The sequence below is a fragment of the Harpia harpyja genome, chromosome 4, assembly GCF_026419915.1.
Source record: "Harpia harpyja isolate bHarHar1 chromosome 4, bHarHar1 primary haplotype, whole genome shotgun sequence".
Classification (NCBI taxonomy): Eukaryota; Metazoa; Chordata; class Aves; order Accipitriformes; family Accipitridae; genus Harpia; species Harpia harpyja.
This window is the reverse complement of record NC_068943.1, coordinates 62116964-62138506: the sequence shown is the minus strand read 5'-3', so window position 1 is coordinate 62138506 and position 21543 is coordinate 62116964. Positions and strand designations below refer to the sequence as shown.

Below are 21543 nucleotides of genomic sequence, written 5' to 3'. Positions count from 1 at the left end.
TTATGTTTCCGTGATTAACATATTTTTTTTAGTTTAAGTGTAATGGAGCTATACATATTAAAGACCTGTCCTGCTCTTGAAGTTTTGCTGGGAAGGGTGAAATTAAGAATATCCAATTTACTAAAAAATTAATCCACTTTTTCCTTTTTGCACCTTCACTTCTGAAATGTCTTCCTTACTTTTGAAGTATTATTCATTTAGGATGTTGGTTTAGCCATTCTCCACATATTCCCATGTTAGCAATTTTTCTACAAACAAGAGCATCCACCCCAGTTTAGTGATACATCTCATTTTAGAGCATAATGGCAAAGAGGCTTTTAATTTATCTAGTTATCACATTTGCTTGATGATTCTGCCTGGTTTTGCAGTGGATCTTTTTTGGTAATTAACCTAAATAAGTCTGTTGATGTTACCTATATGAAGAATAGACATTTCATTTCCTCTTAACCATGATTTGTATTCTAATTTCCTGTACTTTACAAGCATAAAGTAACACAGCCAGCAGCTTGCTGCTGCAGCCATCACATTCAGCCATTTGCAAGCATTCAGTCATCTGCTGGTTTCTGGAGGAAGGAGGGTTTTTTCCCACTCTGCTCTGCTGGCTGGCAGCATGCACCCCCCAGAATTTAAGATTATTTGCAATTAATTTCTGTAGCTCTCTGTGCACATTTAAGGATTTGACTACTTAGTCCACTTTGATTTCTAAACGCAGAAGTTCAGTGGACCTACACAATGCTAAAATGTATTACTAACAGGAGCTTCAAATGCATGCTTTTGTTCCTTTGCTTCTTCCTGCTCCTCTAGAGATCATCTCCCTGAGCTTTGCCTTGCCTTTGCCTTGCCTTAGCCTCTATCCTGCAATATTTCTTGTAGCCCTTCACTTCAGTGCTCTGCCAGAGTGGTATTTCACAGCTGCATGCTCGTTCAGCCTTCCCTCTTAGAGGTATTTGATTGGAAAATGTGACTGGGAAATGGGCCATTTGCCTGTACAGCTGAGTGACAAACACAGGTGAGCATCATTTGACCAACCAGATGCAGAGAACGCTATCGTTTTGCTTCGTTTCATCCTTTATTCTTCTAAACATTTGGACTTACTACATCTTTTTTACACTGGCAGCTACGTTTGAATTTTAGCAGTAGCTGCTGGCATTTCTCCTTGGCTTTGTTTTTCTGTTACGTTTTGGTTGTCTGAGTTATGACTGAAGTTAAATTGTATCAGCATCTTTTCTTCTTCTATTCTGACTGTTTCAGTGCCTGAAGTTCTCTGTATGGTTGGGGAAAAAAAGAATTAAAAAGGATTCTGAAAGTGCAATGCTTTCCGACTTTTAATTCAAATTGTAATTTTGGTAAAAACCCCCCACCTGAATCTCTAGAGTCAATCCTGACCTCAAAACATCTCTGCCTTTCTTATCTGAAAGAAAAACTCCTTTTATTTCAAATAAGCTTCTGCTGAAATCCTCATGTGTCGTTTCTTAATCAACTCCTTTTAACTACCCTAATTCTGCATTTTTGATTGGTTTAATCCTTAATCACCAGGAGCAAAAGGGCCCTTTATTTTCCATCAATGAGGAGAGTCCCTTGCAAGAAACAGTTCCATGTCCCAGTCTCTGCTAATGCATTTTGCGTCCAAGAGTCACTAAACAAAGCACATAAACAGCAGTGGGAGCAGAGACCAGAATGCAGCAGTCAAACTCCAGCCTCTTGCTGCAGAAGTATTTGCTTATCAATGCCAGAGTGTCCTTTTTGCTATGTCAGGAATGGCAGGCATATCACTTTTTGTTTTCCTATGTACTGTTCTAATTATTGCTCTACTATGGGTGCGTTTTACTTCTCAGCCCAGCCGTCTCTCAGGACTGATTTTCATTCAGTACAAATGTTCACATTTTAAAGACTTAACATGAGGAGAATATAAATGAGCAGATGAGTGCACGCTAAGAACTTGCTTATACAGAAACTGTATTGATCAAAGGAACAGCAGAGAAAACATGTCAGCATTAACGTGCTCCTATTTCCAGGGTTCAAACAATTTCCTTTCCCATAAGAATGGTGTGACTCCTTGCCTCTGAAACCAGACCAACGTAATGATTTTTTTTAACTGAAAGTGCAAAGCATTTCTATAGAACATTATGTTATGGCACTAATAAGCTCTTGGAAAGCAAATGCACTTCCACCAGTTTCCGAGATTACCCCTTATCACTATGTGAAAACTTATGGAAGAATCAAAATTCCAAGAGGTTTTCACAAATTAAATTACTACATGAGGATGACTTAGAACAATTTTCGTAAAGTTAAAACAACACTTACTTTATCCAACTGCCCACTAATCACGCAGCTGACCCACTCACCGTCTCGGTTCTGGGAGGGCGTGTCCCTCAGGAACTGCTTTTGTCCGGTGGTTTTGGGCCTTGTCTGCTGCCTCCAGATCAGACAGTAGTCGTCTCTAGATGAAGACTTCAGCTAACAGCCACACAGGCCCTCCTCTGACCTCTGGCAGTTCGAGGGAGACCAGAGCTGTCTCTGCAAAGACATCAACCTCTTTGGGATTTCAGTGACAACTTCCCCCCTCCTCCAAAGGGATGGAAACAGCTGAAAGCTACAGTACCCATTCAGTCCCTCATTTTCTCAGGCCAAGACAATATGCCATTAACAGCTGAACAGAGGCAGAGGGCATTCACAGATAAAAGACTGCTTTGACAAAGATTGTGCAAAACAAAGTCCCAGGCTAGAAGCAGAGTGAAGCAACTCTTGGGCGTCCGCTACGACGCCCCACCTGAGGCAAGCGGATTCCCTCCTGGCTTCCACAGGGCTGCAGCTGGCTCTGCAGGTAGTATTTCATCTGCAGTGAAACAGTTGCGGTTTACACTTCCTTTCATGAGTATATTCCTGGACATAGCTGAATTTAAAAAGTAAACTAGTGTTTTTACTAAACTTCAACTTACAAGCTCTACTGAGCGCAGTGGCTTTACTTTTCTATTTTTCCTGCTTGCTGACTACATAAACATGTAGGATATCTCTCAAGACTTTTATAAAATCAGAATCCTAACAAGAATATGAGTCATGTTTAGACAGACGTAAAAATGAAACAGTATCATTCTTGTCACCAGAATGAAGCACCACTGACACTCTTTGATCCATGACACACTCACATGGCCTTTTGGCTAAAATAGCACACACAAAAGTGTGCACAGTTATAATCAGAAACTCTATAAATATAGAACATGAAGCCTCTTGAATCCTAACTTCCAGATTGTATAACCTTGCCATGAAGTAGTATTTTACCACTCAATGCATCATACTTACTTCAGTAAGACCATTAGTAGCATACAGGGCATTATCCAGTGGGGTCTCAATATTTGTATATCTGGATACAGTGTCTGAATCTGACCTTAAGCTCCAATCCTTTTTAGATTTATATCACCTTCAGTCAACACAGAAAGACTATTTAGTTTCCTTTTCACAAAGATCTTGATGCCCATTCATCTGCTGCATTACAATCTAGCTACCAGACTGAGCATCCTTATGCCATGTTCACCCATGCTTGGAGACATCGGTTTCTACAACAGTCTCTCTTCCTACATCAGAGAATTGGTGTCTGTTGGTCAGGACTTACAAGGATTTACTGATCCCTCTGGTTACTCTGTCAGCTCTTGAACACCTCTGATGCACAGCTCAGCAGTGCAAACAATTTATGGCAAGGGCTGCTCAGGTATCAAGTGTAAGGCTTTCTGCAACTTTTATGCCTACGCTTAGACCAAGCATAGATGTCAGGAACAGTTTCTCAGTGGGTCACGGCAATCCAAAGACTTCCAGCTGGCCTAGTCCTGGAAGCTGAGCTACTGCTTCTTCACAGACTTCTCTACAATCAGCAGTGTAGAAATACTCTTGAGTATGAACAAGCTAAAAGGTAGAACTGAAAACAAAACATGGACAAACTTGCACCCTCTGTTTTGAAATGCTAACGCTTTACTGGAATAACCTGTGCATCACTACCTCAAGACATTCCCCAACTGAGGCACTTAATTAAAAAACAGAATTGTTGCCTGAAACTGATTTATGAGTGTGAGGAAGGCAACATATTTGTTCTGTTGTGTGCAGCTCAGAGCTTCACACCTGCCTATATTAGGTTCAGTCTCTATATACCTACATTCTTCAGTGCTCATCACACAGCTCCATGCAAGAGATTTATGCTTTAATTTGGCAGCCAGGCTTCACTACCACTGGAAAAAAAAAAAAATTAAAAAATAGAGAATGCAAGAAGTAGGGCTGTCATAAGAGAATGGATCCAGATGCAGGATTTTTTTTTACCCTATTTTGTTTTCAATTTTGAGTAAATTAATAGTGGTGTCTTGTCAAAACCAGACATAAAGGCTATGGTTAGCATTTAAAAGAATGTGAATGGCTTAGAAACAAAAGCCCTGTTGACCTTCATGGGTCAAAACATCTGAAAACCAAAGATGGGTTTTAGCTGCTTAAACATAGGTATCTAGTTCTTTTTAGAGGCTCTGGGGTATCCTCTCAGCCACAGTTCCTGACCCAGAAGAATGCATGTCTCATGTAGGGTTTGTGTCATATTTGCCAGACCCCTGCCAGGCCCACTCTAGAGCATCTCAAATGATACCGGCTGCCTATGTTCAGGCCATTAAGTCCCCTATACTTCATTTTTTCAGAGCTGCTATTCTTGATGCTGTCCATAAGAACTGTGAATGAGCAGAGTCCCTAATAACCAGGTCACCTATCAAAGTATCTGGACTTAAATTCAGTGATTAATTTCTACAGTTTTACTTGAAACTGAAGAACAGTGTTAACAAGCTGAACGATATAAAAAGGCACTTAATCATGGTAATGACTTGTATGGAGGAAAGGGGAGATTCAGATAGAATACAATAAATGGTTTTCCTGTTTTCATAGCTGATTGTCTGGTTTTGTGTTGTCATCTGCAAGTTAGATTTAAATTGCTCGATACCATAGGAATAGCTATCTCTGAATGAATTAGTACTCAGTAATGTTTGATATGACAAAGAAACTTCTCTCCTCAGAAGTAGGAGAGAAGCTTCTCTCCTAAGCCTATGGAATAAGGGAACAAGCTGGGCTCAGAGCCTCACTGTGCAGGGATATATAGATCCACTTGTGAAAGTCTGGGGTTTTTTTTATTTTCAGGGATGATTGCAGGTTCAGATTAATTTTTTTTATTATTCTAGAGCGATTTTGAGATTATTTATTAAACTCAAACTCAATTTTTGATGTTGAAGAGTCAATATGGAACTCTAGGAAGTTGTACCAGTACTTCCTTCTAAACCCACACTGCCCAGAATATAAATTAATCCCTAGAGTTTCAAAGTTTTGCCATTTAAAACAATAATGACTTGGGACTAGCTTATCTACATTAATTTCTTCACATGATTTCAGCACCCAAGCTCTAGATCAGTATCTTGGCACAACACCCATAGTCAACTTAATGGTGTGATTCATACAAGCACTGTTTCTGTCAACCCCGTTACTTGCAATTTATTAAAGTCCATTTGGAGATGGGTGAAAACGTACATAGAGTGCAAAGGAAAAAATACTTTATTGTGAACATGGCATGTATGAGACGTATTTCAGAATACACTGTTACATATCAAATGAGAAAAAAAAAAAAAGTTCTGACATGAGATAAATGACCAGTGCTTGAGACCAATGAAGAATATGCACACAGCTGTTCTAACAGCACAATTCTGATATCAATCACAATATATATTTATATAGCTTTTATGATCAGAGGCAATTTTAAACAATGTTTATAAAAAATGCAAATATTGGAACTACTCCTGCATTGTTGTACATACAAAGCTTCAGTGAATCTTGCAGGTGTGTGGAGGGAAAAAGGAGAGCAAACTGACACCCCACCTGAGGCAGCAGAAGGAAGAGATGGAGGAAACATCAAAAACAAACAACAAAACTACTGTTCTACAAAAGTAAAAAGGCAAATATTATCCCAAGGAATATTATTATTTTCACAAGAAATCTTAACTGCAGCATCCTGACTCCATTAAAACCAAAGACAGTCTGCCATTGAGATCAGTGGAGCCTGAATTTCATTCTGAAATTTAAAACATTCTTGCATTAGTGTAAACATCAGCAGAAACAACATGTCAGCATCTATCCAAGTATTGAAGTACTGTTTAAAAAAAAAATAAAAACCAGACAGTGCTAACCCAAAATGGCAGTACATATCCAAAAGGCAGATAATTAAAAGAGGTTTTTTTCAAATATACATTTTAAAGTATTTAAAAGCATCCACTTTTTAATATTTGTATATCATTGCTAGGGAAGGGATCTATGAGAAAAATCTGAATTATCTGCAATGACAAAGGAAGGGCACAGTGTTTGCTCAGATTTATTTGAAACCAGTATTTTTCCACTTTGGAGCCATGACATATACCTGCACATTCAAGCGTGTTTCAAAGCAGTGGCTGTACTTCATCATTATGAAATATAATTCTTCTGTGCAAGTATTTCAGCATGATTCCTCATGAGCCATTTACACCCATTCATATTTTCAGTAAAAAAGAAATAGAAAGGAAAATTTCTTGAAAAATTTTTTTTGTCTTTAAACAACCCGATGAGATTTTTACATCATGGCAATTTATAATCATGCATTTGGAGATCCAGAGTCAATACAGCTTTTCCATTTACTGTTAGAGTTGTGCCTGTCTTCAAACAGTTCTTTACTAATTTTCATGCGGATCTCGGGACTGGATAACAGCTCCTTTATCTGATTCAGTCTGGATAACAGGGCCTGTGTTTCTCTGTGCAAAGCTTCCTTTACTAAGTCTGCTTCATGGCTCTTTCCTAGAGGAAAAGAATAATATAATACATTTTATAACAACTTAATGTCATTCAGAATCATTAATGTATGGAGATAAAGAGATCGTATCTCGTTTGGATAGTATTAAGTGCTCAGTCTTTTGCCCATATTGATTTTTTATAAAAAGGTACTTTGTCAAAAAAATATAATTTACATCAATAAATGCTACCAAAAAGTAAAGAACAGTACAGTGTCACATTTAAGAAAAACTCCTGCCATATTACATACTGTGTAACAGTATCTGCGATGAGTATCTGTAGTGGTAATTTTTAGCTTGGGGTTGACTGCTGTTGACTAGGAAACAGCATGTGCTCTCACATGGAGTAAGCAGCCCCGCAGCAGTGCCAAACCCTCGGGCAGAGGGCAGCGCTTCCACTTATGGCAAGGCCTCTTCCATGGCCATTCGTGACAATCCGAAAGGCAAACGCAAAGGGTTCAGTTTCTCTTCAAAAGCAAGGAAGGGACTCCTGGTATCAAGAGCCAGTGAAGATGGGAGCCGCCTGCTTCACCATTCTTGTCTTTTTTCCACCGTCCATCCCTCCCAGCATTCAACAGATTTTCGGCAGTGCAAGCACTTATTAAACCAGTAGACAGTGTCCTTCGATTCAGAACAAACTTTTGATAAGAGACTCACAAAGCAGAGTGCCTGTCACCCAGCACCACTTAGCAAATTTCAGCAGGGAGCTGGGACATGTTTTTGTGGTTATTCTTGGTGGGATATTTGCTCCCGGGCTTTTTTGCACAGTGCTCACTTGCTGTTATCATTGTCGCTCTCATTCTTACTGCCGCTTGCTGCTTCTTCAGTTTTCACAGGGCTTCCATCAGTCTGTCTGGTTTTGTTTTGCGTTTCTTCTAAATATTGCTGTACAGCCTTCAGCACCGCGTTCTCCACCAGCCTTTTGCTGAGGCTCACCAGCTCTGCATCGTCTGGCTCTGCTGCATGTTTTTCACCTATGTGTCACAACAGACAAGAGAAGGAATTCATTGCCACAGAAAGATAGTAGCCGTAATTGTATCAGGAGCCTCCGTCTGAGCTGGATTTTAAGTTATTAGCTGCATCTTCCTGACTGTAAAAAGCAATTTCCCCCTCCTCAAGGTCTGAATCAACAGCATTTCATAAAGATGTATACAGTATATCAGATCAAAAATATTTCACTGCTCATCTTTATTGTAACACTCCAGTAAAAGCCACTGGCTGACACTATGAGCACCCACTCAGCTTAGAAGAGTTAAGCGTGCAAATTTAATTTCTTCTAGCCAACAATCACCTGTGCCATCTGGGCAAAGATGAAAAAGATGGCACGTGATGAATTTACATTTTAGCAGCATTCTTAAATTTAGCTCCCCCTGTTCTGTGATTTTGCTTAATAAATCTGAAATGTCTACCTATTTATTCATTGCTTGCAATTCAAGAGTTTGTCATGGGAAAAATGAATAAAATACTCTAAGCACAGGTTAGACATTTTTTTCTAAACAAAGTGTAAAACTTAGAAAAACCATATACTCCCTCCCTGTCTCTCTTCTGTCTTCTAACTTAAAGCTCTGACATTGAAGGAATGCAAGTTCCAGCAGTCTATTCTTAGATATCTGCTGATAAAAGCAAGAAGCTGACATTTCCCTGCTTTGTTAAGAGTTCACGTGAATAAACATATACAACAAAATAACTGTATGCATAGTGAGGATTCTCATACATCGTTACATTATTTTGAAATTGTACTTTTCCATGAATCCTTTTCCTATTAAACTATATAGCCTACTACAGCATCCTCCTTTTATGAAGAATGCAATCCAGGAAAAGCAGATTTTATTGTCCGATTTCCACTGGCCATCTAATTTGTCAGTTTGCAATCTCTTGCACTAGGTAAATAACTGTTTCCCTCCACCTGTATTTAAAGGCCATACTTCTAATGTCCTTTTCTGGAGTTAGTGTTCTGCAATCCGTAATAACAGGCTGCTTAGTCGCACACATCTGGTGAAAGAGATACTGTTGTATGCTCTCAGCACAAAGCTCTGTACTGTTCAATTATCTAAATTTGCTCTTTTTCATATATGTAAATTTATTCAAGTTTGCTAGCACATATAGATTATAGTTCTAAAAGACTTTTATTAGTCTTCCTAGGGGATTGCACAATGCAGGAGTGATTTCACTGATAAAACATAATTCATTTGGGGATTCAAGGGGGAGAGGTAAACAAAACTCTTCATTTTCAGAGGCAGTGCTTTTATTAGCTGTTGATATGAGCATCCCACTCTGGAACAGCAAGACAGATGAAACTCTTCCAGTTCTGGGCCCCCACAACACTGTTACTGTAGGGAAGGAAGAACTGTGCTCTCCAGCCGAAGAGTCATCAGACTAGACCTGGGTAAAGCATTTCATTACATTTTGGAAAAATTTTTGAAAAATACTCTAAAAAATATTTTAAAAGGCAGCAATGGGAATAGTTTTGGTTAAAACAAAATTTTAAAAATAAGAGAAAACATTAAAAATGGGTTTAGCATTTCCAAGAAGAAGCATTTTAGGTTAATATGCAAATCCGAGGGAGGCACAGGCACTATTCCCAAGACCACTCAAACAGGTACATACTCCACATTCTCTGGCCTGCTGCTTACCATGCTCCTTCACTATCTCCAAAACCTGGGCTTAAGCCTATCCTTTAACTTACTTAGAGGAGGGACTTAAGTCAGGCTCTTATCTCTCAGGAGACCCAAGATGTATATGAGCAGCATCTCCTCCCAGCTTTTATGAATTGATCCCACATGCTCCTTTGAATGCAGCCCTTTGATTCCAAGTTTCCTTTGCTTTTATTAAAGATGCTCGACAAAATATTTTGGTTGTTCCAGTCTATTTATTCACTAGAAATAAAAAATAACACTCTGGCTTCCAGTTGGAGAGTTTCTTATTTTTCAGAATTGCTAGTGAATCACAGAAATTGTTACTCACACAGCTCTAATGATCTGTCCATGCAACTCTGAACAAAATCAACGGAAAATACGGTGCTCAGCCACTCTGACGCTTGACCCTATAGCACTTAATATGCAGAATATGACTAATCAGTCACAGAGGCCTCCAGATACCACAAAACAGTAGTGATTATATTTACTCAGAATGTAATTTTACTTGTAGTACATTATATATTATTCTGACAGTCTAAAAAAGGACAGAGCTCTTCTTTCATAAATATTTTCTGCAAAACAGTTCTCATTTACACACATATGTATAAAAACCATATATCTACTACTGCACTTAAAATTTCAAATTAAGTAGATAGCTCATTGTGTATGTAATTTCTCAAGCATGAAAAAAAATCAGACTACTTAAAATGAGCCTTTAAAAAGTACAGTTTATATAGCTGCAGAAGAATGGTTTGGGTTTTTTTTTTTTAATTTGTTTGCTTTTAATATTTTGAGACATTCATGGCTCACCAGCAGTCTGGAGTCAAGTCTATAGTACCTCCTAAGTAGGCTCTGCATTCCTGCTGAGAAGACGTACATGGGATGTGACTGACGTGTGAATGCAAATGTATGCACAACCCTGTATGAAGAGTGCCCTTGGATTTATCTGTCCGGCCACCTTGGTGGACTGGCACATGGGGCTATATGATTCACTCATGCTCTGTTCATATTCTCAGACTCCCTAAATAGCAGTTGTGTGAGTGTCTGTGCAATGCCGAGGTTCGTTGGCAAGGTAGTTGTATACTATTCTATCATTCCTATTTGTGACTGTTGTCAAAAAGAAATAGGTCACATAACAAGTATTGATAATCTATATTTACTTGAATATTTAACACACATATATGTCCTGTTTATATCTCTCTTTCCATGCTGCATCTGCTGCTTGCCTGCTTCTTATATGTATACAACTCCTTTGCAGCAGCCAAATGCTTCTTTGTGTAGACTGTCTTATGTTATAGGAATTATCAGAATATCGGTAAAAAGCCATTGTAAATATGAATGTTCTAGATTTAAAAGGGAGGCTTAAAAATTCAGAATTGCTTTGTTTGTAAACTCTGTTCTGAAAAGGGAACAAATATACCACATGCCCTGTATTTGCATCTATGCTATGCCTCTCAGTATGGACTGTGCCACTACTTTATTTCTGCCCGTGAATAAAAAACTTCCACTGCCGTCTCCTGCATATGGCTCAGAATAAGAATGAAAAAAACCCCCAACCCCCAAAACCCCTTCCATTTTGTTTATCCCAGAATTCTCGTCTATAATTTTCTAAAGATGAAAACAAATTCATACTCTGTGAACATATCTCAATGCATCCATGTTAAGCAGTGCTTTTTATTACTGAAACTGAAGCACACCTGTTGTCCTGAAATGCCCACCATTTTTTACAAAAGGGAACTATCAACTGCACAGAACTATTCCAAAGGGCCTTTATGATCCTGCAGCATGCTGCTAGCAGTTACAGACATGAACTGGATCCCTGCAACCAAATCCAAGTTTGGATTCAAATTCACTGCTGTATCTCTCTACTGGACTAGGTTTACTCTCCAAGTCTACAACCCTTTACACTTTACAGGACTGTGATCTGGATTTTGAAATACTGCATTGGAACAAAACAGATTTCGTGGTCCTGGTACAGCATTTTCGAGGTCCTGACAGCCTGTTTCAGAGGCCATGTGGGTATCTCAGGTTTGGAGAGAGGCAGGACAGTTACTTAGATCCCTCTCCTGTTTATACTACTAGTCCTTTTTTTGTGAGAGATTTAATTGAAGGAACCAATAGTGGATCCCTTTTACAGGAAAAGCCAGTTTTACAAACTTTTACCAGCTGCACTCCAAGACAACGTTCTGCAATCCTTGCCTCATGGCCTCTACACACTGGGTTTTGTTTTTCCTTCCAACAACCTTTCATCACAACAAAATGATGCCAACATGGGGCAAACTATAAAGCAGACCCTTGGTATTTTGAATAGGTGACTGAGACCAGCTGGGAAGCCTGTACTCTGGCAGCAGAGGTTACAGTCTGCATCCTGGGGAGGGCTGTGGTAACAGACATGCCTTTGTCTACCTTTTGGTTCATCAGTTTTCTAATACTGTTTTTACAAACTCTAGAAACAAAAAACCTATGAGGGACTCATGCAATCTTTCAAAAACCAAACATTAAGAAATTCCTTCTGAATGCTGGAAAACTTCATTTTTCTACTTACACTGTGCCTCTTACCAACACCAAGAGGGCGACCCAAGTTGCTGTCGCATACATGCAAAGCTTTCAACACAGGACTCCCTTTCTATGGTGACTCCTCAGTGGCTTCTACTCATAACAATCCCTCACTACAAGATAATTGATTATTAACCCCTCCATACAGGGGCAAAAGCTTTGCTGGTGTGCAGTATAGTGCAACAAGAAGGAGGGAGACAACTACCTTAACTATTGATGGACTAAGAAACCTTCAGCAGATAACTATCAATTATTTCTGCATATGGTGGGGTGGGAGAAAACAAAGGAAGGCCAATAAAACAAATACCAGACAGATTTCAGCATGTGAATTCATACAGTTTGCTACGTCAGTGGTTGTGTCTTTGTCATGGTTCACCATCTCTACGTGAGCAGAAAAAGAGCTAAGAGTGAAGACATCATTTATATTCACAACGCCCAGGCAGATGTAGACTATTGCAAGGCTGCCATGCGTGGCTGCAGCCTGTGGAAACATCTAGGTTTTGCTACACTAGACTTTTGTGTCTACAGAATCTGATTCAAAATTAAATTAAATCTCATTGACTTCTGTGGGAATTGGATGAGGTTCCCACATCTACATACTGAACTGCAATGTCCTATGCATCAGACCAATGTGTTGAACATTTTCTTTACTGAGGACTTTCAGATAAATTTGGTAGGCCATATATATTAACAGCACTATAGCATTAGAGAAATACCACCCCAGTTCACACTGCAAATACAGTGAGTCCACAGTCCATAATAAATTGAATAACAAGCTATAACCAAGCACCAGACTGTATGCTTCCCACCCTTGCAAGAGACTGTGAATGAGCCAGCACATTCAAGATCATGGTTTTGAAGTAATGAACGCAAACATCAGCATGTGCCCATATCTAATCAACACAATAAGCATAGACAGGAAAGTCACAACTCTGAACATTTCCTCGTTAATTAGGAAGGACTTCCCTGAAATGTCTCGAGTGGTCACTTAAGGAATTGGCACAAATAAGGCATTGAGAGGAAGGGTGAAATTATAATCTCATTATGACATGATGGTGATGACATTTGTTTTGCTGGATGTTCCCACCTGATGTTAAGCAGCATGTGCAGTTTAGCTCTCCTCTTGGAAATCTAACAAACTTTAGTTTTATGTATGTTGCTCTGTAAATAAAGGACTTGTCTAACAAGGCCATAGAGGCAATACCAATCTGTCCTTCATGCTGAATACATGGGTTTCTAGTTTGCTGGAAAGATTTTTTCATTTGATTTGGCCCACTGAGGAACAAACCAAACAGAATTAGTAATTTCTAGTAAAGAGGAAATTAAGGATGTTGCAGCTATTCAAGGAAAACAGTGCTCTTGCCAGTTTCAGTGATGATAGCAGGAATACCTGCAGCTCCCTTTGAGCTGGAGGCTTGGCAAACATGGCAAAAGTTTGTTTTGTTTCAGACAAAACCCTTTGAAGCTCAGCAATCTAAAATTTCTGACCACCTCTAACTATAACTGGAGAAACAGGATGTGCTCTGCTAAACCTACTCTTCCTTCTATGAGCACTGAAGGATGCGATGCCACAGGCACAAGCCTTCAAAACAACCAACCAAGAAAAGACTCTACTCCTGGCACACCAGGAGTTCTGTTAAATATCTTGGTTTTATTTTCCTATTAAAAGAGACCTGCTGACAGAGAAATTTCCTGGCTCCCTTAATGTAGTTTAATGCTTAAACTTAATGAATTTATAAGAAAGAAGTCTAGTGTAACAGGAAAGAAAGACAACATAATGGCTGAAGGAAAGAAGATGGTTTAAAAAGCTGCAAGTTTTACTTGATTTTCTCACCGATACTCAGGTAGAGAAAACAGGCCAAGTTACACAAGTGGTTTTACATAACGACAGGAACATCCACTGTGCACACTGATAATGGGAGAACCAAAACATCCAGGCAGAATTATTCACCCCCTCCTTCACCATCCACAGCACTGCCTGGTGCTAGCAGCTCAAGGGAAACAGTGAACAGGAGCTGCCTGGGCTGGCAGGGCTAGCAGGGAGAGCAGGAGAGTTCCTCCTCCCTCCAGGATGCAGCCAAGGGGGAGCTTCCCACTGTTTGAGAGCCTGAGAGAGAGACCAGGCTGAATTCTGGAACAGGACAGTCCCTCATCTTCAATGGTCCTCCAGAAATAATACTGAGAATGTAACGCGCCACGGGAGACAGTGTAGGTTGCTTCCCCATTGACCCGGGTCACCAGTGACCACAGACAGAGCTGGATGGTCTTGAAGGCAGAAAATCACCCTGCTGGGTCACTAAGCTGAGGGAGGTATAGGCCCAAGAAATGCAGCAGCTAACCAAAATAGAATACACACAGATTTTAATTGCCAAAGTCCAAACATGTTGCCAAATCCTACAAGCCCCTGCTTATGGACCAGTCAACCACGAAAATCGTATGTTTGCTCACAAGTGTGATGATGGAAGTCATTTAATACACATTCACCTCTTCTTACTGTTTTCTATCCTTATATTCTTTGCGAATTTCAATTTCATTTCTTTAGGATTCATTTGTTACTATACAGCTTCCAACGGGACACTATTTAGGCTGAGACTTCTTCGTGCTACTGTCAAGTAGACTGAGAAAAGCAACCTTTTTTGGACTAAGAGAGATGTTAAACAAGTGTTAATAAGTGAATTTAACAAGCTGATCCTGCACTGTTGCTCCTCCTGAGCTCAGAAAAAGACTCCATACAAACTCACGCTATCAAATAGTCTCTCACATATTACATGTCTTTTCTCAGGGAAAGCAATTCTGAATATATTTGCAAATTATGGAGAGAATAGTCAAATTTTAATCAACACACATTTTCAGTTAATTATTTCAACTGCAGTAACATGAGTTGTGAAACACAGGTGCATACTGCTTGAACTGCAAAAGGAAGATGAAATCCTGTCCAAAAAAGATTAAGATGTAAGTATGATTACAATTCAAGAGGATGTCCAACAGTGTCCATAAAATACTGTAATAAGGTGCAATTTTTATGGAAAAATGTCATTTGCAAGGTGTTTTTAATATCTCTGTAATCATAATTAATTAGACCCTAAATCTAATGGAAGAAGGTTAGAGTCACCTCTTTTGGCAGGAGCATCTTCCATAGGTTTGAACTGGTAGTGTAACTACATCCCAAGGTTGTCAAAACAGATGGGTCTAACCCTTTTCCCCCAGGGTCTTGCATGAAAGAATTAAACCCACTTCATCAGCTTTTTGGATAAACCCTGAAGTTATTTATTTTTGAACATAAGAGCAGCATTGTAGCTGTCTTTCGTTTCATGGATCAAGCCTACTGAATCTGACCAAATTTATTAATAGCTTTGGGAAAACTAACATAACACCCTTAAGTCAATTTGAATGTCATTAAAAAAACAGAAAAACATTACGTACTTATCATGGCATTGCCTATCTTAATCTCCTTTATCTATTATATATTTTGCCTTAAGTATTTAGCATTATTCTTTCTTCCCTCCGTTTTGTTTGCCACAACCTCCACTTCAAATGTGGGGTTTTTTAAGCTAGAATTTGACATTTTCACTCTGATTTTGTGACATATAGCTGTAAATATGTTCACTGCTCTACCACATATAGGTTTATGAAAGGTTTGTAAATATGAAATTTATCTTTGACACTTGGAAAAATTAGTTCATAAAAGTTTAGACTTCTCTTTAAATGCTCTGGCTTTGAACCCATAAAACTACTGCTCAGGATCTTCTTCAGGACAAGCTCTTCCTCAGCTTTATTCTCTCTCTAAAAGCCCAAATATACTCACTTGCAAGAACAGTGAATCTTGATGTCCAAAGAAAAATATTCAAGTGAGATAAGCAACAAATTCAGACCCTGTTTGGTCATAATAAATTGCTTTGTGTCATGGGGTTTTTGGTCACCTCAGCCATACGAAATCAGCATAGCTGTAGTGAAAGAATTAAGAATGCTGAAGGTATGACTACAGCTCACTTAATTTAATTCACAGGAATCTAAAAATTGTTGCTAGAGTATAGCGTAAAGAGAGATCACTTAATGAGATCTGTGGATGAAAAAAATTGAAATATTACCATGTCATAAAACTAAATTTAATGCAATCAATCCTTCACATAAAATAAGCAGCTAATCTAGGACAAGAAAAAAATGAAAGAATAAGAATATTAGAGGACAACACTCATTTTTTTTTCCTTCCTATTTTCTTTATGAATAGTGCATATAATATAAGTTGATGAGCAAGCACCTAGTAATCAAAATTAACATTATTCTTGAGTTTGCTTCACCATTAGAAATGAAGAATAATTAAGTCCTGATTATTTGTTTAAACCAGTGGGCCTTACTTTCACATCCTTCCTATGCTAAGTACCAAATAGTTGTAAAAGCATTTTCTTTGTGAAACAACAAAAAACTCCTTAAGAACATAACCAACATTTCCCTACCTAATAGCAACACTTCTTTCATGTGTTACAGCTCTTACACTGCACGCTAGCAAAAGAGTAACTCCCTCTCTCTCTTCCCCCATATTTCTACTTCCTCAAACTCAGTGAGTCAAAGCCTATTCTAGCAGCACTTCAATGAAGTCAATCCAGAAAAATACATCAGCTATGCCAAAAAACTGAACTAATCCTCACAACTTTTACCAGCTTACCCTCTGGACCATAACAGATTGCCCATCACCATGCCTTAAAATTGATGGTTCTCTTCTCTTTCCACTCCTTTTCCCATTTGCAAATTTTATCTCTACCTACACAGTACACACAATTCTATCCCTTCCTCTTCAGCATCCTAATAATTCTAATTCTGTCCCATTAACATCAATGGAGAACTGCTTATTTATGCCAGCTGGTCTTCTGGTCCTTTATTTCTATCAGGCTAAACAGTTCTAATTTGGAGTTTCATGTTTGTTTCTTCATCCTTTCTTATTTTAAAGTAATATTTTTCTCAGTCTTCCTCCAACTCAGAGTAAAAGAATAAAGGTTGGATATTCATGCCAAAACCAGTTTTTGCATTTCTCTTCACTACATTCAGAACCAACTATGAAATCAAAAGCAGGTATTTTTTCTTCACTCCAGCTGAACAGCAATGCATTTAATTCCATAGTTACCTTTGCCTTTATGTTTTACACATAGAAAAGTTCTCCCACTTCTATGTTTGGCTACAGGGGCCAAGAAGAGTTCATTAAGGATGAGGAGAAGGAAAGAGATGGGCAATGCTTTCCTTCAAAAGTGAATTGTATCATTCATGATTTTGAGACTTCCTGAGATGGGTAAATGCATACAAGAGTTGCATGGCACAATGCAATGTGGTTTTAACTCCAAGAATGTAGGTATAGCTATACATCAGAGGGTTATGCGCTGTTACCATGCAGGGCACCAGAAGCAGTAACCTAGAGCATTTGAGAATTAGCCTGTCCTCACAGCCTGGGTGCTGCACCACGTCGATCCAGATATTCCACTGCTGATGCAGGAGCTTATACTTGGACACATCTTACCACATAACATGTTTTTATCCAAAGTCTAATCCTGTAATCTCTTCTTATTTTATGCCTTCTATAGAGATTACGGCTAAAAAAGGACAGAGGGAATGAAATCAATCTTTCAAAGCAAAATTATGCACTTCATTTGGAATGGAGTTATTATTATTATTCACTTGTGCTGAAGCAGGCATTACAGGTAATGCCTCCATGATCTGGGCCATGTTACACCAAGCCCTCTATCCTTATTACACCTGGCACTCCTTCCAAATGTTTCAGTCTAATTATAACAGAGAACACACACAATGTGTGAACAGGGCACACAGGTGGGGTCAACGGAAAGTAACATTTATTTCATTAAATCAGAGAATCAAGTGTTTCAAAACACGCAAACACTACACCAAATTTCATTTTAACAAAAGAAAGGTAATCCCAGACTTTAGGAGGGCATTCAATCACTAGAACTCACCTTAGTCACAGGTTATATTTTGTAGAACTACAAGAATAAACTTTTCATTTTGTGCTGGAAAAACCTGTCACATTCTATTAATGATGTGTATGTGAAAAGTAAAAGGGGAGCTGAGAGAAGAGAGGAAGAAAGGAAAACCTTTTTGATTGCATTAGGCTATACTGCATGGTAATGGATTTTTAAGACAGCAAAAAATGTTACTCATTTGCTGATTCTCCTCAGCCACAGTAAGTGCTGCAGAAAACATGCCTGCTACTTAGTATGTTTTTGTTCAATCCTCATGCTTTGTACTAAAGTGGAAAATTGAATAAAATGCCATTTAAAAAAATTATTGCTATAATGTGAAACAGAATGAGTAACACAATAATAGACCATGGCGTAAGACATTTGTCCTCTTAACAAAAGGATACAAGTTCTCTAGCAAGAGCAAATGAATTAGCCACGCCTAAGGATTTTAACTCACAGGAAACTCAGCAAGTGCCCAGACGAAGTTCACCTGAGACTGGCAGATATTCAAAGGGATTAAGTTATCATCAGCAAGGATAAAGTTAATGGTGGATTTTGAGGACTGGGATCCAGAGGAGATATCTAATGAGTGAATTTTCTGTGTACCAATTTAGGACAGCAATTCCTAAGGTTCCTAAGAGTTAGAGGCAGGGTCAAGAGCCTGACAAAAGTTCAGCTGTGTATGCTAACATCAGAATTACAAGTCTAAAAGCACCGACTATTGTAAAGGTTTGACAGTGCCAAATCTATCGCTAGTATGGTGTACTTTTAGCTACTTAAGGCCCAAGGACTTAGCCTGTAGTCAAATGTTTATCAATTGAAGGCATCTAAATTTTAAACAATGTTTGTGGCATCCAGTCCATTTTCCTTTTATTAAGGCAGGATAATTTCCTAGCCCTTTCTCCATGCTAACTTCCATAGCATATAATTTCCATAGCAGATATGACCCTATACCCCAAATTCCTCTAAATCCCAGCCTCTTCTGTCAGTTCTACACTTCAAGCTTATGGAAACAGAATCACTCAAATTTTAGGAATGGCAAAAATTATTAGGTATGAAACATTACTAAACCAGCAATAATCAGCTGCTGAACAAGGTGCCAGTATGCCTTACTACAATACTTTTCAAGATACCTTATTTTCCAATTTGCCTATAATAATTCCACAAATAATAACAGACCAGTGTCATCTAAAGGACAACCCCTCACTGGACCAAGGACCTTTGTTTGCCTTGTTTTCTTTGTCTGCATTAATCTGAAAATCTTGGTCACAACATTGCAAAATGTAGAGACGCTCTGCAGTCCAGCATCTGTCACTGACAGGAAGCTTTTCCTGAAATATATACAAAATGTTCTCTCTTGTTCTTATTTCACCTGATGCAATAGAAGTAATCCTGTGCTATCTTAATAGTTGCTTAAACATGTTGACTGGTTCCTCCTCCTGCCTTCTGGCTTTGTAGCTTTTTTTTTTTCCCAAAACTAGCTAGTTCCTACTCTAAGAGCACACGGGCTGACCCCAAGATGTAGCTCTGCAGCTCCCCAGGCATTTTCTGGAAGTGCAGCTTGGGCTCCTACTTTGCATTTGGAGCATTATCTTCGTTTGAAAACATAACCCTTCCTCCAAACTTCTTCCTCTTCTGCTCCACGATTGTGCCTCTTGAGCTTCGAGGACAAAAGTTACACTGATCCTTCCAGTGCAGATTTAGCTAGCAGTGCATGCATGCCATTTCTGCTAAAAGGTTGTAGGTCTGGTGGCACATGATCTTGCTTAAGGGGAAAAAGAGATAGGGTTTGGTTTTTTTTTTTAAATTCCCAGAGGTGAACCTTTTCCATAGATGAAACCTGTTTTCCCCCCTTTTTCAGAGTTCTGAGTACAGTCTCCTAATCATTCCAGGTCAGTATAGAAATGTAAAATTTGAGAGTCTGATTATTTGTCCAGATTTTGGTTTTGAGAGACCTTTAATGAAATAAAATAAAATAACTTATTTTGTCTTTCTTAATTATACAGTATCTTTAAGAGAGGCTGTGCAGACCAATTTTATAATTTTTTTAACTTTTAATATTTTAATGGTTTCTGGAATAAAGATTAAAACAGGCCAGCCTGCTTCCAGGAACAGCACTCTCCATTAGAAAACAAAGCACTCAATTAGCTAGCATTAAGCATCACAAATAAGACAGTATAAGAGAAAAAAAGCACATTTAAAACATCAGATTAGGAAGAAGTAGACAACTACCACATTTTGGTTGTATAACACTTTCCTACTCCCAAGTGTGGCTATTCTATTTCTGTAATAGATGATTTTTCCATATGTTACAATTTCTACATTGTGAGCAGCCCCACTCTAAGCTTACAGAGATTAGGTTACAGTAGGACTTGTCATACAGCAATACAATAGGTCAAAGCAAATGAGTATCTAAATTGGGGTAGCTGTTCATATATAGTAACAGAGAATGGTATTTCATGTTTAGCATGTCACACTTCTTATTTGGCTGTAATGTGGATTTGCTCATGCATCACTTTTGAGCAGAGAAGGAAAATTCAACTTGGGTTCTATGTTGACATTAGACAAAACTCCTGTCCTCACAGTAACATGAAAAGCACCTCTGAAACCCAGTGTTTCATTCAGAGGTACCTGGCTATGTTTACACAGGTGAGCTCCACAATGCCAGTACTTGTTCTTTGGCTATGAGGCCAATTAGCACAGAGCAGCTCAGATCCACCCCATCCAGCTCTGCTAGCCTCTGAAATGGTGTGGCTGCATCCAAACTGCTTGCTGGGAATGGACTTTGGTTGGTGCTAACTCCTAACCAGCACCCCGGAGTTGCTGCAGAAGGTGCCCTTTTGCCAGGGCTAGAACTATGCCAGGGTCATAGCATGGACAAGGCAGTCCCAGTGCCCAGGCGCATCCCCGGACACCCCGCCATGCAGTACACAGGAGCCCAAGACAAGTAGAGTGGTTTGCAGAGCCGGGGTGTGTCTGTAGGTAGCAAAGCTGAGAAGTACATTGAGCCAAATTCTGCATTCATGAAACACTTACTTCTGTGGATTTCTACTGGCAGAGGTTTTGACTTGTAACTCTGAAGCAGCCCAGCACAAATTAAAACAGAAATATGGACTAAGAACAGTTTCAGAGAGTAGTGCAGTAGTAGCTGGAGTAACACGTGTGCCAGACGACAGGATTTGGCTTGTGACTCCAGTAAAGCTGTGGGAACACCACAATTTCCATTTCCTCTTCCACTACAATGACATCCTACTGCTGTAGTGCTGATTTAATCTCCTGAAGTAAGGAAATGGAAAGGTAAAATTCATAACTCTAAATATTTAGACTTTCCAATCCTTTCTACTTTTCAGGGCAGGTCTTACAGCACTTCAGAAAACCATGCTGCTCCTTCTACTGTTTCGTGAGTAACAAGCAGCACAATTTGTATAGTGAGTTGAGAGGCACTGTGCCAGAGTATACATAAAACTCAGTAAACTGAGAAGAGAGTATATAATAATGAATATGAGAAACAGTAGTAAGGGGATTTACATTATACAGAATAAGGTATTTGGATGTTTTTCACTG

At 38.9% G+C, this 21543-nt stretch overlaps 1 protein-coding gene and 1 long non-coding RNA gene across 8 annotated transcripts in view; both read right to left on the bottom strand.

Annotated features, from left to right (window-relative positions):
- Nucleotides 1-1045: 1045 nt before the first annotated feature.
- LOC128141178 (uncharacterized) lies at nt 1046-2680 on the bottom strand. Its single transcript, XR_008234935.1, has 2 exons — nt 2338-2680; nt 1046-1264 (listed from the first exon to the last, which is right to left on the bottom strand). It is a non-coding gene; the product is annotated as an uncharacterized LOC128141178 (long non-coding RNA).
- Nucleotides 2681-5542: 2862 nt separating this feature from the next.
- Nucleotides 5543-21543, bottom strand: part of AKAP7 (A-kinase anchoring protein 7) — a 90476-nt gene continuing 74475 nt past the window's right edge. For 3 of the 7 annotated variants that reach the window (XM_052784356.1, XM_052784362.1, XM_052784359.1), the window contains exons 8-9: nt 7600-7798; nt 5543-6831 (exon numbers count right to left, since the gene is read on the bottom strand). In XM_052784356.1, coding sequence (XP_052640316.1) covers nt 6819-6831; nt 7600-7798 — 212 coding nt within the window. In that variant the 3' untranslated portion in view covers nt 5543-6818. Of the gene's footprint in view, nt 7799-21543 lie in introns of all 7 variants that reach the window. The other 4 variants (XR_008234760.1, XR_008234761.1, XM_052784358.1 and 1 more) reach the window with 4 other exon arrangements.